Source organism: Crocodylus porosus, unplaced genomic scaffold (genome assembly GCF_001723895.1).
Source record: "Crocodylus porosus isolate Cpor-Errol unplaced genomic scaffold, CroPor_comp1, whole genome shotgun sequence".
In the NCBI taxonomy this organism is placed as follows: Eukaryota; Metazoa; Chordata; order Crocodylia; family Crocodylidae; genus Crocodylus; species Crocodylus porosus.
Window position 1 is genome coordinate 130,593,219 of NW_017728943.1, and position 15,474 is coordinate 130,608,692.

Below are 15,474 nucleotides of genomic sequence, written 5' to 3' on the forward strand. Positions count from 1 at the left end.
GTCATAGAAGGCCACCAGGTTGGTCTGACAGGACCTGCCTCTAATGAACCTGTGTTGGTTGGAGCATAATCTCCCCTGCTGGCCCCTCACGGATCGTCTTTCTTCAGTAAACAGACTCCAGGCATGAAGGATGATCCAGATGATCTTGGAAGATCTGGAAGTCTTCTGCTCACCTTCAATTTGTTTTGTAGTTCTAATGGCTAGAAAATGCTATTTAAAGGTTTGCTTTTGGGAATTGGCTTACACTAGAGCAATGGTTCAGGGCAATGACAAGGGTTAATTGCTTTCTGAAAGCCTGTTTGTGACAGTTTCCTTTAAGGTCCACTGTGTCTGAAGCCAGCAGACACACAGGCTGGGAAATTGAAGCGATGTACCACACTGTTCCATAACATGAACGGTGTACCCAAACAGAGATAAGGGACTCTTCAGCATGGGGGGGAGCCCTCATCTTAGCTTCATGTACAGAGTGGGGAAGGGTAGGTGGCTGCTGGACTCTGATTCTGGCCCTGAGCCTCAGTTGGAGCCATAGTCAGACCCACAATAGCCTCCTGCACCCCTTCCCCCCCCACTTTCCCTCTGCAGTTTCTGCCTCCACCCCTTCCTCCCATCTTACTGTCAGGTACAGGTCAGCTTGGACAAATGTATGGCAACCCTCCAACAATTAGATTCTATACCTTTTCTCTTGCAGGCTAACAGAGTTTCAGCCTGCAAAAGGATGCTTGGGGCCCCCACTGACACCCCACCCCCACCCCACACATGGGGCAGGGGGCAGCAGGTTGGGAGTGAGGGATACTGGTTCAGGACTGGCCATGGATGTTTACATATGGGTCACGGTACAAAAAAGGTTGAGAGCCAGTTGACTAAATGAACTCCTGCAGTCTCTTCCAACCTTTGTTTTCCATGATCCCACGGATAGGTTGTTCCAGTTGCTCATCTCTCACGAGCAAGTGTCACTCCCATTCAGAATTCTTTGCTGTTCTGCATCTGCAGCAAAATGATTGGCGCCACCCATTTTTCTCTGTGCAGTGTTTGAAAAGCCAAAATTACTTGAAAGTGTTCCCATCAGGTAGAGACAACAGGTGCAAAGTGTACTTGGAACATATTGTAGCTGTACATTTTGGAAGGAAATATGCATATGCACACGTGCACATGCAGTTTAGAACATGCACACAAACTATATACCAGGAGGCCATGATTTGTTTAGGGTTCTTCCCAGGAAGACTTATGTGGAGGGCACAGTGAAAACTCAGATGGGATTGAACTGTAAGAAAATAAGTCACAGGTCTTGTTTTGAACATTTGCAAAGATTTTGTTTTTTCTTGTTAGTATGTATTTGCAATATACAAAGTGATTGACAGTTGGAGTTATCCAGTGGGAGACATTGTTGTGCCAGCACTCTAATTGTGACATTGTTGTGCCATGTCATTGTGACATTGTTGTGCCAGCAGTCTCACTCTCCATATACATTTATAAATTGTTGTCTCGAATTTAGGAAGAGAGGCTTCTGACCCTTTTGGTAACTAAAGCTCTTGCTGACACTTGATTCATGTGCTTCTTTTTTGGAGTGTTGTCAATGGTCTCCTTCTCTTTATTAGCCTCCCACACAGTTCTCAGTGACATTTGTGTTGTTTTTCCCTTCATGTACACAGCTCTGCTCATCAATGTGTTGAAGGTTCTAGTGTAAAATGTCATAGATATTTCAAAAGCAAACAAAAATGAAAACCTGAAGCCTGAAACTTGCATGACAGCTATGGAACAGGTCCAGTCTTACCAGACGGTAGCAAGTTAAAGCAGAACGTGTTTTGGGCCTATGTTCTGGACAGAACCTGTATGAACATTCAAAAAGTTGTGGAGAATAATATTCAACTCCATTGCATGTTTGTATCAGTTAGCATTTCTAAAACAAGTTGTTCAAGACATTTCAGGAGCAGAAACTATGTAGTTTGTTACAACACATTCACCTTAGTTCCTGAGTCTCTGGTGAATAAGTTGTCACTTCACAGAACAGTAGAGATAGCTGCTGATACAGAGTCAGTCACTGAGGTCCAGTCCAGCTCCCATCAGTCAGCTGGAGTGAGATCAGGTCCCATAAAACTACAACGTCTAACCTCTTTATTACAAAGGAGAATGGTACTCACCTTTCCTTTTATCCTGAGAGCAGGTAAAAAGTGGTCAGAAAGAGTGATTAACATTTTTTTGCATTGGATGAATGTTGAGAATTACTATGAAATATTGCCCAGAACCAGGTATGTGTTTGTTTTTATATCCTGTTAGTTAGGAGTCTTAAGGTAGAGTTGTAAGAACCATGAACAATAGAAAATTAAACCACTTTGTATTAGCCTTGTTTCAGTTTTCACTGGAACTCAAAAAAGGGTCCACATTTGTCAAAATACTTAAGTTTCATTAACTTTTCTCATGCTTAAAATGATGTATGTTTTGCATGGCTACCATGTCGGTCTTAGTTTTCTTCTGAAGTGTTAATATTGCTGTGCTGTAAATTGTCTGAGGCTTTTAGGTAAATAGAAGTCTGCTGCCTTTTTTTAACAATTTCATATTTACAACTTAGCAGATCTGAGTATATTTTTTGTCCTCCACTGCCCAGTGGGTGTGAAACAGCCTTAGACATTCCCTCTAAAATTGGGATACATACATGCATACATTGGTTCAGGAATTTAAAAATACTATGAGATAATTTCATAATCTTAAATCAGATTTTACAATAAAATGATTTATGTGAATATAGTTCATGCACTTGAAGAAAAGTTGCTCAGCTTATGTGGGCAGTCCAGGATGTATCGCAATTCCAAACAGATGTATACTTCTGCTTATCTTATAGCTGCAAGAGAATCCATTTGGTTAGAAAGAGAAGAGAGAGCACGGCAACATTATGAAAAACATCTGGAGGAACGCAGAAAGAAATTAGAAGAGCAGAGGCTGAAAGAAGAGAGAAGGCGAACTGCAGTAGAGGAGAAACGAAGACAGAGAATAGAAGAGGACAAGGTAAGAGAGAGTCCCTTAAACCTCTCAGCTTGCTTTCTACTAGATGCAGTGGCAATAAGCAAAGTAGCATTTTATTTGAAAGTCAGCAGCAGACTTGGAATATAAGGCAAAATTAATTCAGGATAGATTGTAAAAGAAAGGCTTTTTAAACATTGCTAAACTGATCTACCTGGACTTGGGGAACATGTTTTATTTATAGTAGACTTGTCTTCAGTTGTGCTGTAATACCCAAAAATGAGTTGCTTAGTTCCTTTCTGACTGTCTCTAGCTTGCTCGCCCTTTGGTATAAGTGTAGTTAAGTACTAGCTAGCTAATAAGTTGCTCATTGGAAAGAATCCTGGTTTTCTTTGTTTAAAATTACAAATTCCTGCTAAAAACCCTGCAAATTCTCTGATTAAAAAACCCCAAATCCACAATTAAAATGAAATGCCACCGTATATATAGATACCAGTTGAACATAATGCTTTATTGATATATTTACCATTAAAAATCCATATGGAAGCCTACCAATGTCTCAATCACTATAAAAAAATAAATTCTAAATACCTATGCATTTTTATGATTTATTTTGGGTTCTTTATCATGGAAAATCAGAGCTTCCCCTGCCCCCTTTGCTCACCAAGACATGGGTCCAGCTGCTGCCACTGTTTTGTAGTGCTGAGCAGCCCTGACGTGCTCTTGCCCTGTCCATGCCACTGGGGCCTCACTCCCCACCCACAGGCCCCCACCCCTGCTGGATTGGGCTCCCAGGTGCCAGCGCTATGGGGCCAGGAACCTGGGTCTGTAGCCCCTGCCCTCACAGCAGTGCCCAAGCCCCAGCTGCTGCCCATGGCTCCCCCTCCCCCATGTGCAGCACAGCTGGAGCAAAGCCCATGGTGGGGGTCAGGTGCAGAGTGCCCACTGCAGGCTTGGGCTCCCTACCCTGCTGCCCTCACCCTGGGGCCTCTACAGCCCAGTGGGTAAGACCCAGTGCAGCAGGCCAGAGCAGAGCGATGGGGGTGGCTCTTCCTGCCGCTGAGAGCTCCACGCCGCCATAACAAGGCGCAGCCGCTGCCTGCCCAGCAGTACTGAGGGGCACAGCTCCATGCTGCCACCCCCGTTGCTGCCGAGCTGGCAGGGGCACTTCACCATGACTGCATGGTGCTCCCAGCAATGGCACAAGCCTCCCCATCCTATTCTGCCCTGCCACAATGGGTCCCGCATGCTGGGCCACAGAGGCCCCAGGGACAGGGAGCACAAGCCTGCAGTGGGCAGCCCACCCTTGGGCCTACCCTGCGCACGGATCTGTGGAGCACATGCCCCCCATGCTGCCCCGGGAGTGTGTGCATCAGTGGGGAGCCAGCCCCCTCCTTCTGCCCCCAAGATGAGCCACCAGTGGCCCCCTCCCACTGGGGCCCTACAGCTGCAAGCCCCATGCATCACCCCAGCTGGAGACCAGCCCCAGCCCTGCCCAACTCCTTCCCCAACTATGAGGGCCTCAATCCCCAGCCTCCCCCTTCCAGATTTACCTGTGGGGAGCTGCTCCCTAGGCTGGCTGTTAGCCGTGTGCATGTGCACATACACATAGCACATTTCTCCTTTAAAATGAGAAAAATCCTCATTTTACCACGTTTTTCCATAGCGAATGGAAAATTTGGAAAAGCTCATCAGAAAAAAAAGTGCATGCATCATATACAAATTTAATAGTTGATCCAGTAACTACTTGGTTTGTGACCTTGGTCAAGTCAACTGTTCCTTCTGGGCCATTCCTTGCTTCTTGTTCTTTGCCTTGTCTAAACAGTGCAGGGCAGAAACTCTCTCAGTGTGCATCTCATGCGGCTAGTGCAACAGGGCCCTTACTTCTGCTAGAAGCTCCAGTGACTCTATTAACACACATGTTGTGACTGGTCTCTAGTCAACCTCTTACTTTTTAATGGCCAGAAAGTCCTGTTTTAAACTTAATCCAGCTGATTTGTGTGGAAAATGTGCATCTTGTTTATTATATGCGGGTGGTAGTTAGTGTTTATAGCAATGGGGAAGTTAGTTAAACAGCCATGCTGTAAACAGGTATGTTTGTGTTATCCTGTTGCATGTAAGGAGCGACATGAAGCTGTCGTACGCCGCACAATCGAGAGGAGCCAGAAGCCGAAACAAAAGCAAAACAGGTGGTCTTGGGGTGGAGCTCTTCATAGCAGCGGCATTAATAACACAGGTAAAGGGGGAGATCCAGTGTCTCAGCCAAGGTTTCTGTCTTTATGCTGATTGGGGTATGCCTTGTTCTGATAAACAGGAGGATGCTGCAGTGTGAGTTGGCTTATGTTCTTTATGCTTCATCTTAGCACTGTTTTGAATATGAGCAAATTTCTTAACTTTGTACTTGGCAGAGAAGAAAGAAAGGAAAAGTAAACTGAAGTTTACTTTTCACCAAGGAATTAATTAAACCTACACTTCTATGTATAGCTACAACTTCTAACTTCTGCTGTTTTACTTGTATAAGTACACGAGTGTGTATAGGCCTACCTAAGCCACTGCATGCAAGTACCAAAGGGAGTATCATAAAATTATATAAAGAATTTCTGCTGGCAATGATCAAGTCTTACTTTTGAGATCATATAAGTAGGAAGGGGAAAATGTTCTAATAAATACTGTATTCTTTGTAATATTTATCAAATATTCAGGACCACAAACTTTGGAGGATTTTTCCCCTTTTCTCCTTAAGAAATTAATGATTGACAAAAATGCTAAGTGTAACAGAAATTTTTCCTCCTTTTCATATCTGAAATGAATATCTAAATCCACGTAAGCTGCTTAAGAAATGTGTTTTGTTTTTAATGCATACATTTCAATGACTATTTCATACTTTCATCAAGGAAGAATAACATGTGCAACTGTCTGCTGCAGGACAAATAATAACTTTGCATATATTTCATTTTAAATTTAGTGTTAAAGGTTATAAAGAGGTTCTATTTGTTACTTACCTTACCTTTGTGTAACTTACTTGCTTCTTTGTTTTCTTTCCTTTGAAAAACATCCTTGTCTTGCATTCTGTCCCTAGGTTTTTTTGTTGAATCATCATTCACCTTTCTCGATTTAGCTGGCCTGGAGCACCATTTCAGATCTCTGGGTGGTGCTAGAAAACCTGGTACATAAGTCACTGTGGTTTGTGAATTCCTTCCCCTGTAGCTAGTCCTCAAGAAATAGGACCAGTAACTAAACCACCATCACTTAGACATGATGCATGCTTAACATCATGCTGCCTAGACTAGAATTGTTGTTAGCCCCTAATGTTTTTTGATTTAGTTTTGTTTGGTTTTGCTTTTGTTTTTTGTTTGTTTTGGTGGTTTTAAATACAGACGATTATTACTGACTAACTTAAAGGATTTGGCACAATTCACAGAAATACTGTATGCAACGTGTACAGTGTATTGTATCATGTTGCTTTGAGTCAAATTCTACAAACAATTCTGAGCAACTAAAAATGAAAATGCTCCTTTGGAGTTCAAGAAGAATTTGAATACTGACATTGGGCTCTATTTTGGCTTTGCCTTAACTTTGTTTTATTGTACATGACTGCTATTTATTTTTATTCTGCCCATCTCCTAGGCATCTGATCAGTTGCATTGGCTGGGATTTTGCTCAAAAAATATTGAAAACATTTTACCGCTTTTCTAACCAAGGAATAATATTTGGCCAGTTATGTATTAAACAGAAGTATTCAAACCAAACAGTACGCATTGAGGAATAATGTACATGGACATGGTTTATAAGAACTGGGTGACAAGAGATGTGTAGGAGAGACTTCCTCAAGTGGATGTGCTTTATACTTAATCACCAGCAGTTAGGGTGGCTTAAATCCTGGAATGCAGAGTTCCATCCATCTCCTTTCCAACTCTCTTTTATCAGTGTTATCAACGATTGGATGTTCTTGCGCTCCATGTGAACTAACAATAGATAAAACAATGTCAAAAGCATGTTCTGTGGTAGTGGATAAAAAAAAATCAAATTGAAAAAAAATCCTCTCCTTTTCATCCTTCTACAGCTGTCTCATACACTTTATCACTAATACGAAGCGCATTAAGGAATCCTTCCATTAAGGATTAGTGGGGATTTTCATGCAAAATAAATTTTGTCTGCAACAAATGTATTTAAATGCAGTTGGTAGGAACAGCTATATTTAGTGCTGAAGTACTAAGCATCATGAAAATCTAGCTGAAAGGTAAATAATCTCTTTTAAAAATGACCTCCTTACCTTTGCTAAGATTGTTCAGACAAATCCTGATTTAAGAGATGACTTAAGCATGTGCTCAGGCTGTACTAGATTTCCATATATGAACTTAAGTGTTTTGTTGAACTGTAGCACATGCTTAAAGTACTTTGCTGAGCTGGGGTCATAAAAGTAGCCAAGAACAAACTCTAAGTCTCTTTTGATCTTTTCATTGTCAGATTCCCAAACAGAAATCTGCCTTGGAAGAGCTTTAACTTAGGTATTTGTTTCCCCCTCCCCCCGAACGAATTTAGAGAAGAGAATGCACAGGGTCTGCCTGTTTGGCTGGCCAGTTTCTCATTTTATTCTGCTGCCCTTAACCTCTTTTGAAACAGAAAGCATATATAATCCATACTTGTGAAGCAACCATCCCATTTCAATAGAGTGAAAATACTGACTTTGCATCAATTCAGTGTGCAAGTGGTGTAGTATGACACTGCATTCTAAAATCTACCAAGCATAAAGGCAAAATAAAGCCCTTTTAATACCATGTACAAAGCCTGTGCCTTGTAAATATTCTTTAGCCTTCCACAGAGCATTTACTTCCTTTGTCTGTTGCATTACATGCAGTATTGGACTGACTAGATTTTCCACCTGCATTATATGAAGACAAATGACTCTGTCATATGGAATATGATGCCCACACAGAACCCTTAAGCTTTTAGTCTTACCTTTGATTTTTTTTCCTGTGCACACCATTATTTGCTCTTTCTCCTCACTTTCCTTCCCTTGTATTTTATCTTCCAGTTCTGTATCTTCATGATATTAGCCTGTTTCTTCATGGTATCGACCCCCTGGTTCACAACCGTACACTACTAAATATCTTCTCTTATAAATGGTATCGATATGTCTAGGAAGGCATATCCTTCTTAATTTTCCATTTTTGCCTGAATCAAGAGGGCAACCTTTCTGTAAATGCATTGAGATGAACATTGACACCTCATCTTGTGCATTAGCAGCCCAGATCTTCCACACTGAAACCTTAACTCATAGCCTGGATGTTTATGTGCAATTTAGTTTTTTTTTAAAAGCTTTGTGCCAAATCTTTTAAGTCACCAATAAATTGTTTGCTGAGAAATCATTTCATTCTTTTTTTTTAATTTCTAGTGGTAGATCAGAAATTCTCTTGTTCTTGTTTCCTTCTCCCATTAGTGAACTAGGAAGTTGCATTATTGCATGTGGGCTGTCAATTAGCATTATCTCCATTTGTTTTAGATCCAGACAGGCGGTCTGTTTCAACAATGAACCTTTCGAAACATGTTGATCCAGTCATTAACAAGCGGCTCTCCTCCTCATCTGCAACATTACTAAATTCTCCAGACAGAGGTACATTTAAAAAAAAAGAAAGAAAAGAGAGAGAGACAGATAAAAAAAAAAAAAAAAAAAAGTTTGGTATGAATGTGTGTTTTTAACAATCTCTGCAGATAAAATAAGTATCTGAAGTCATTTTCTGTGTATTATTTAAACAGGAATGAAAAGACTTCAAATGTAAAAAGGAGTAAATAGTTGAACGTGTTCCTTGCAAGGAAAAATGTTTCTCATATTTAAAAAAAGAGCTTGCCTGAAAAATCTTATTTAGCAAGTGATAAAAGCAGTGCTTCTGTCAGGTTTTTAGTAAATGAGATACAATTATAGAAACAATACATCTCTTCATAGCGCATGTAACCATTTTATTTGTGCACATTTATTTCCATTGGGCCATGTTATCATGTTTCTTTTTTCATTTGTATTTTGGTTCTAACTCTGGAATTTCTGAAAACATTGCACAAAGTTCTTCAGCAGTTAGTATATATCCATGGCTGATTTATTCGTAATTGAAGATGTGGCTTGTATGATGTCTGTGTATTGATTTTTTTTTTCTGTGTTCATTTAGTTGTAAAAGACAGCTCCATTTCACAAATGCGTTGATATTTGCAGGTCTGCACAAAGGACTGACAATCAGACCTGTTAATTAAGAGAGTAACTTACAGTATTTGAGTTGCTGCTTTTGTTTCAAGGATTTATGAAAAGTAATGATGAGCTTAAAAGGAGATTTGTAAAATAATAGTATGTTTGATAGCCTCCTCTGATCAGAAATGGCACCTAGCTTTTTGATTAAGTATGCTGCAGTAACCACTTCTTCATCCTCAGCAGAGGATAAAATGAATATTCTGCCTTGCCTCCCAGATTTGATTTGCTGTACAAGATGGCTCCATGATGTATCTTTAGGAGTGCCATTTTGGGTTGTACTTTGAGTTGTACTTTGAAACTTGTTGGAAATCCTCATTATTTATCTCTTAAAGAAAATGGCCTGCCAATGTGTGTTTGTTTCTGTATAGTTTTTTTTTTCCTTTTTTAACTTTTTATTCAGGCAGCTATAAAAACAAACTGCAACACAGGAGTCCTATGTAGAAATTGCATGAGGCTGAAGCTATTACGTATTTACAAAGGAAATAATATGCAACAATTCTTATTATCTTTTCCCTATACCTGCAATTTAATGATTATCTATGTAAAAAGATAAGTAATATTCAGTAATATTTTAATATGTAAAGCATTTGGCTACAGACTCTGGTCTCTTTGCTGGCAATTTTTTACCATCGGTTCAGGACAGGAATGGAATTAATATTTCTAAATATCTGTCCTTCTTTTGTCTCTTTTCTAATAATCTAACCTGATGGGGCAATTACTCCATCATCAGCACGTCCCTTATTTTAGTATCCTACATTTTCAGTGTAGGGGTATTTTAATTCCATCCACATGTGAGAAATTCCTAATCTAGCAGCTAAAAGCAGAAAAGATCTCATCTTTTCATTCCAAACAAAGGATATATGTTTCTGTATGAGTCTGATTTATATTATATATACTTATGAATATAGGTAATAATATTACATATAATATTAGATATTATATAAAATTGTTTCTTATGGTTTAAAATAGTTGCTGAGAATGTGCTAGTTCCAGAGACGTATACCATAGTTCTAGAAAATTATTTAATTCAAGAACAAAAGGGTTTTGCCTTTGCTTCAGAATTTAAGATACTCATTTTATTACCCTTGATGTTTTGTATTTACAATTAATAAAGATATGGCTTTATTTTCAGAAGTGTTGTTGCAAAAATCCTGGGAAAGCAGTGGTGGTTGAGGAATATGCCAAATATTTCTATGAGGACTGTATCACACAGTTGCTGACTTTGCTAATCACTTATATATGTTGGTGAGAAACAGAATAGGTTAGTTTCAGTCAGTTGGACTGTTTTAAAAAGATTCCAAAGACTGTAACAGATTTGTAAAATGGATATTTTATACATAGTTCATCTGGGAGGGCAATGCAGCAATGCACAGGCAATCCAGGAAGTTTTTGGAGAGTGTTGGAGACAACTTCCTGGTGCAGATGTTAGAGAGACCAACTAGGGGCCGTGCTCTTTTTGACCTACTGCTCACAAACAGGGAAGAATTGGGAGAGGGGATGTAGAAGTAGATGCCTCTGAGCAGCAGTCACCATAAGGTAATTGAGCTCAGGATCCTGAAGAAAGGAAAGCAGCAGGGTATGGACCCTGCACTTCAGAAAAGCAGACTTTGACTCCCTCAGGGAACTGATGGGCAGCATCCCCTGTGAGGCCAGTCTAAGAGAGAAAGGAGTCCAGGAGAGCTGGCTGTATTTTAAAGTATGGGTTCGATGAATGGACTATAAGGTGGATAGAAAACTGGCTGGATTATGAGACTCAATGGGTAGTAATCAATGGCTCAATGTCTAGCTGGCAGCCAGTATCAAGTGGATTGTCCCAGGGGGTCGGTTGTGGGCAGTTTTATTCAATATCTTCCTTAATGATCTGGAAGATGGGAAGGATTGTGCCCTCAGCAAGTCTGTGGATGACACCAAGCTGTGGGGTATAGTAGATATACTAGAAGGTAGGGCTAGGATTCAGTGACCTACACGAATTGATTTATTGGGCCAAAATAAATCTTATGAGGTTCAACAAGGGCAAGAGCAAACCTGAACTTAGGATGGAATGCAGAAAAGGACTTGGCGGTTACAGTGGATATAAGATGGGTACGAGTCAGTAATGTGCCCTTGTTGCCAAAAAGGCTAACAGCATACAGGGCTGCATTACTAGGAACACTGCCAGCAGGTTGATGGAAGGAATTATTCAGTTCTGTTCTGCACTGGTGAAGCCACATCTGGAGTACTGTGTCCAGTTTTGGGCCCCCCACCTAAGAAAGTATGTGGACAAGTTGGAGAGAGTCCCATAGAGAGCATTAAAAATAGTTTGGAGGCTGGGGCATATGACTTCTGAGGAGAGACTGAAAGCTATTTTGACACGTTTCAAGCTCGAAACAGTGAAATCTAAACGAGAGGCTTCGAAACAGCTTTGAAATGAAACGAGTGCGCCTAAAAAGTTTTGAAAAATTTCTAGTTTTGAAGCCAGGCTTGCTTGCAGCTAAACAGTAGCTAAGGAGAGGGAGGGGAGAAGGGGGAGGGAAGGGCTGCTCTCTGATATTGACATCTAGCTCCCAGTTCAATTCCCCAGCTCTTTGATTGCTTCCCCCAGCTCTCTGATCATTTCCCCAGTTCTTCCCAGGGACCACAGGCCCTGATCTGTGCATGAGGTTTCAGCAAACTGCTGCTGCCAGCTGGGGCCAGTGCCAGCACCCACGTCTGCCCGGTGCAGCCCGCGCCAAGTGCCAGGAAGAAACCGGTGCTGGTGCTGGCCCCAGCCGGCAGTGGCAGCCTGCTGTCATCTTGCGCGCAGGTCTGGGGATCCGCACCCCCAGGAGGGTTGCGGGACTCTTGCAGACTCCTCCTGGGGGGAGCGGGCCCCTGGGTCTGTGTGCAGGATGACAGCAGGCTGCCACTGCTGGCAAGTGATACAAGTTTTTCTTTGAACAGTTTGAGGTGCAGTTTTACAAAAACCCCTGCACTTATCTCCTTGAAACTTGGCAGGCTTCATGCCCTCAGAAGGGGCTACCATTCCATCAGTGTCCATCTGAATCAGGCAGGAAATGACTATAGTCACTATAGGCAGGACTATAGCCTATAATGAAAACAGCATTGAAACAATGAAACAGTTTTGACAAAACGAAATGGACCAGTGTTTTGAAACAGTGAAATGAAACACTGTCCCTTGGACATGGCAAAATGGAAGTCAAAATGAAATGGTGCTGTTTCACACAGCCCTGCCTTCAACTGCCTGAAGGGGGTTCCAAAGAAGATGGAGCTTGACTGTTGTCAGAGGGGGCAGATGACAGAACAAGGCACAGTGGTCTCAAGTTGCAGCAAAGGAGGTTTAGGTTGGATATTAGGAAAAACTTTCTCAGTAGGAGGGTGGTAAAGTACTGGAAAAGGTTACCTAGAGGAGTGGTGGAATCTCCATCCTTGGAGGTTTTTAAGGCCTGGCTTGACAAAGCTTTGGCTGGAATGATCTAGGTGGAAATGGTCCTGCATTGAGCAGGGGTTTGGACTAGACGACCTCCTGAGGTCCCTTCCAACCCTCATTTTTTATGATTCTATGATTCTAGTAACATGGATAGGAAGGATGCAGGTACAGATTTGTGCTAGTATCTATTATGCAAAATTCCCTTTGAACCAAGCTGTATTACAGCTAACAGCTTGTTAAATATATGTAAAAATAACTCTTCAAAATGTCTTTTTACAGGAATGTACAGGCTTCTAATTGATGAAGGTTTGTACAGTATTTGAACATCCAAAGCACTTTCTATAGAAGTTATTTTTAAATCAGCATTTATAAAGAACTACTGCATGGTTTCCTGAGCTAAGTGTAAGGAAATAATGCACAACCTGATATCTCTATGTGCTGTTGAAAAGATGCTGGCTAACACTGTTTTCCCATCAACAGCCAGCATAAATATCAGGTATTAATAGTGTTGTGGTGATACTATTGCCATGACAGTCCAGGAAATATGTGAGTGGCAAGAAATCCTGTGGGTGATATCTTTTATTGGGCCAACTGAATAGTGGGGATAGACACAGGCAAGCTTTCAGGTATCACAGTAGCCTTCCTCGGGCCTCTGGGAGAGAAACAAGTCACAGCCTAGTAGCAGATGGAACAAAATCTTGTGAAAAGCTCCATATGTAAGCAAAAACAGGGTATTTGAGAAATTATCAGGTAACCCATGGGCAAGAGAGTTGCAGTTAAAATTTGATAAGGGAGGAGCAGGATTGTTCAGGAGGGTTTTATCACCTGTCACATGCAGAGGTTAGCCAGTATCAGGGAGATTATAATGGACCATAAAGTCATTGTCTATAATGGACCATAAAGTCACTGTTAAGTCTCTGGTATTTAGTATCCAATAAGCCAATGAACTTTTGTTCCCAAGCTCACTTCCTAAGGATGTTGGGTAGACCTCCTTTGAGCACCAGAAATGTAAGGTCAAACAGTGAGTGATTTTTTTTTTTTTTTTTTTCTGTGAAAACTGTTCTCTTACCCATATATTCAGGTATCTTTCCTTTATCTTTTTTTCAGTACTCATTCATTCTGGTCTGTAGTTTTTCATCTGTTTTTACCCACATAGTTGCCATGAAGGCATTTGGTGCGCTGAAGGAGATATATCAGGTTCTGGGATGGACTCATGTTATTAACAGCCGCTTGATGTGAGAGTGACAGTCTCCCAAAAACTAGGAGAGTCATCAGTGAGTCCATAGATGATTTAGGAGGCTGATCCAAGTCATCAGTGAGTCCATAGATGATTTAGGAGGCTGATCCAAGATCTTCATGTTCAAACGAAGGTGTGGCAAATAGTTCCAGGAGGAAGAAGTAGATCTTGGTGATGTCAGGTCACAGCTCTTTGTCTCTCTTTTTTTATCCACCTCTGTACTGAGGCAAGTTTGCTTAAAGTAATCGATGCCTTGTTGTACATCAGAACATCTTTGGGAATGATTCAGATCGCCCATGTATTGATGTTAATATCGCATTTCTTCATATTGGCCTTCAAGGTGTCCTTGACTGTCTTCCTTTGCCCATCTCTAGAGCAGTGACCACTAGGTAGTTGGGAATATAGGACCTGTTTAGGGAGCTGGTTGTCAGGCATCCTTATGGTGCTATATAAACATGATGCAATCACGCATCCTTGTTTGACTCTATTTCTAATAGCGAAAAGGTCTGTTTCCAAGGTATTGCTTAGGACAACTGTTGTCATGTAGTCATGAACAAGTCTGATCATGATAACAAATTACATTGGGCATCTAAATCTCATGAGGGTCTTCCATGGGGCCTTCCATGGATTGAATCAAAGGCCTTAATCAGGTCAATGAAGATGTAAAGATCTCGGCGTTGCTCATGGTACTCTTCTTGCATCATTGTAGCAACAAAGATCATGTCTACTGTACTTCCGATTGGTCTGAAACTACCCTGGGACTCAGGTGGAATTTGTAATGTGAGTATTGAGTTGAATTTTGATTTAAGGGATGGCATGAACAGAATAAAATAATTGGTGAAATTATTCCAGTCTCAATTTCTAATTTATTTAACAGTATTTAAGCAATGCCATTGAATACCTATTGAAGCAAACCCTCAGTTTATCAAGATATTAAACAACCTTCAAACAGTCCATAAAGAGATTCTTACATAGGCCATCTGAATGATGTACAATGACTCAGGTAGCCCGGTGTTGTCATGGCTAGCTGTTGTGATCAGTTCTGTCAAGATTATGATGGAGGTCAGAGGCAATTAGTGAAGCACTGCTATAAATTATTGCTGTTAGCAGGGTCTTTCAAGCACTCAATATCAAGTCTCTTCATTAGTTGCTTCTTTTGTTTGCATTGTTTGGGGATGATACAAAAGTACATGATGAAATGTATCAAATGTTAATCTGCCTGGTAGGCATCTGCACTGGTCATAGCTCTCGTGATAACAAATGTCAAAACAACCCCATGCATGCACTATGGCTTAGTCAGTTAGGTTAAATGTGCATCCAAGATGTCTTCCATTTGTTGCTTTGGTGGAAAAAGTAGTTCATGATGATGAGATTGTTTCAAACACTTTTAGAACAAGAATTCCAATTGAATTGACTTTCTAGCATTGAAAGTGCCACAAAGAATTATCTTATTTTCCTTGGCGTGATGGCAGGACCTGCTCAAGTTTAGTCCTTTTTTTCATCATCTGCATCAAGGGTCAAAGTATAAGCATTGACAACTGTAGCATGTTGTCTGTTGGTCGTGGATGCCAGCCAGAAATTCTAGCATCTCAGTTTAGCAAAACCGACACCATGGATGTGTCTTTTCTTTTTGACATT

At 40.9% G+C, this 15,474-nt stretch overlaps 1 protein-coding gene across 9 annotated transcripts in view; it reads left to right on the plus strand.

Annotated features, from left to right (window-relative positions):
* The window catches only part of MAP7 (microtubule associated protein 7), a 182,323-nt gene that overhangs the window by 120,493 nt on the left and 46,356 nt on the right, over positions 1 to 15,474 (plus strand). For 5 of the 9 annotated variants that reach the window (XM_019550194.1, XM_019550192.1, XM_019550191.1 and 2 more), the window contains exons 4-7: positions 2,837 to 3,000; positions 5,077 to 5,191; positions 6,035 to 6,121; positions 8,459 to 8,569. In XM_019550194.1, coding sequence (XP_019405739.1) covers positions 2,837 to 3,000; positions 5,077 to 5,191; positions 6,035 to 6,121; positions 8,459 to 8,569 — 477 coding nt within the window. The remainder of the gene's footprint in view (positions 1 to 2,836; positions 3,001 to 5,076; positions 5,192 to 6,034; positions 6,122 to 8,458; positions 8,570 to 15,474) is intronic. The other 4 variants (XM_019550195.1, XM_019550196.1, XM_019550199.1 and 1 more) reach the window with 2 other exon arrangements.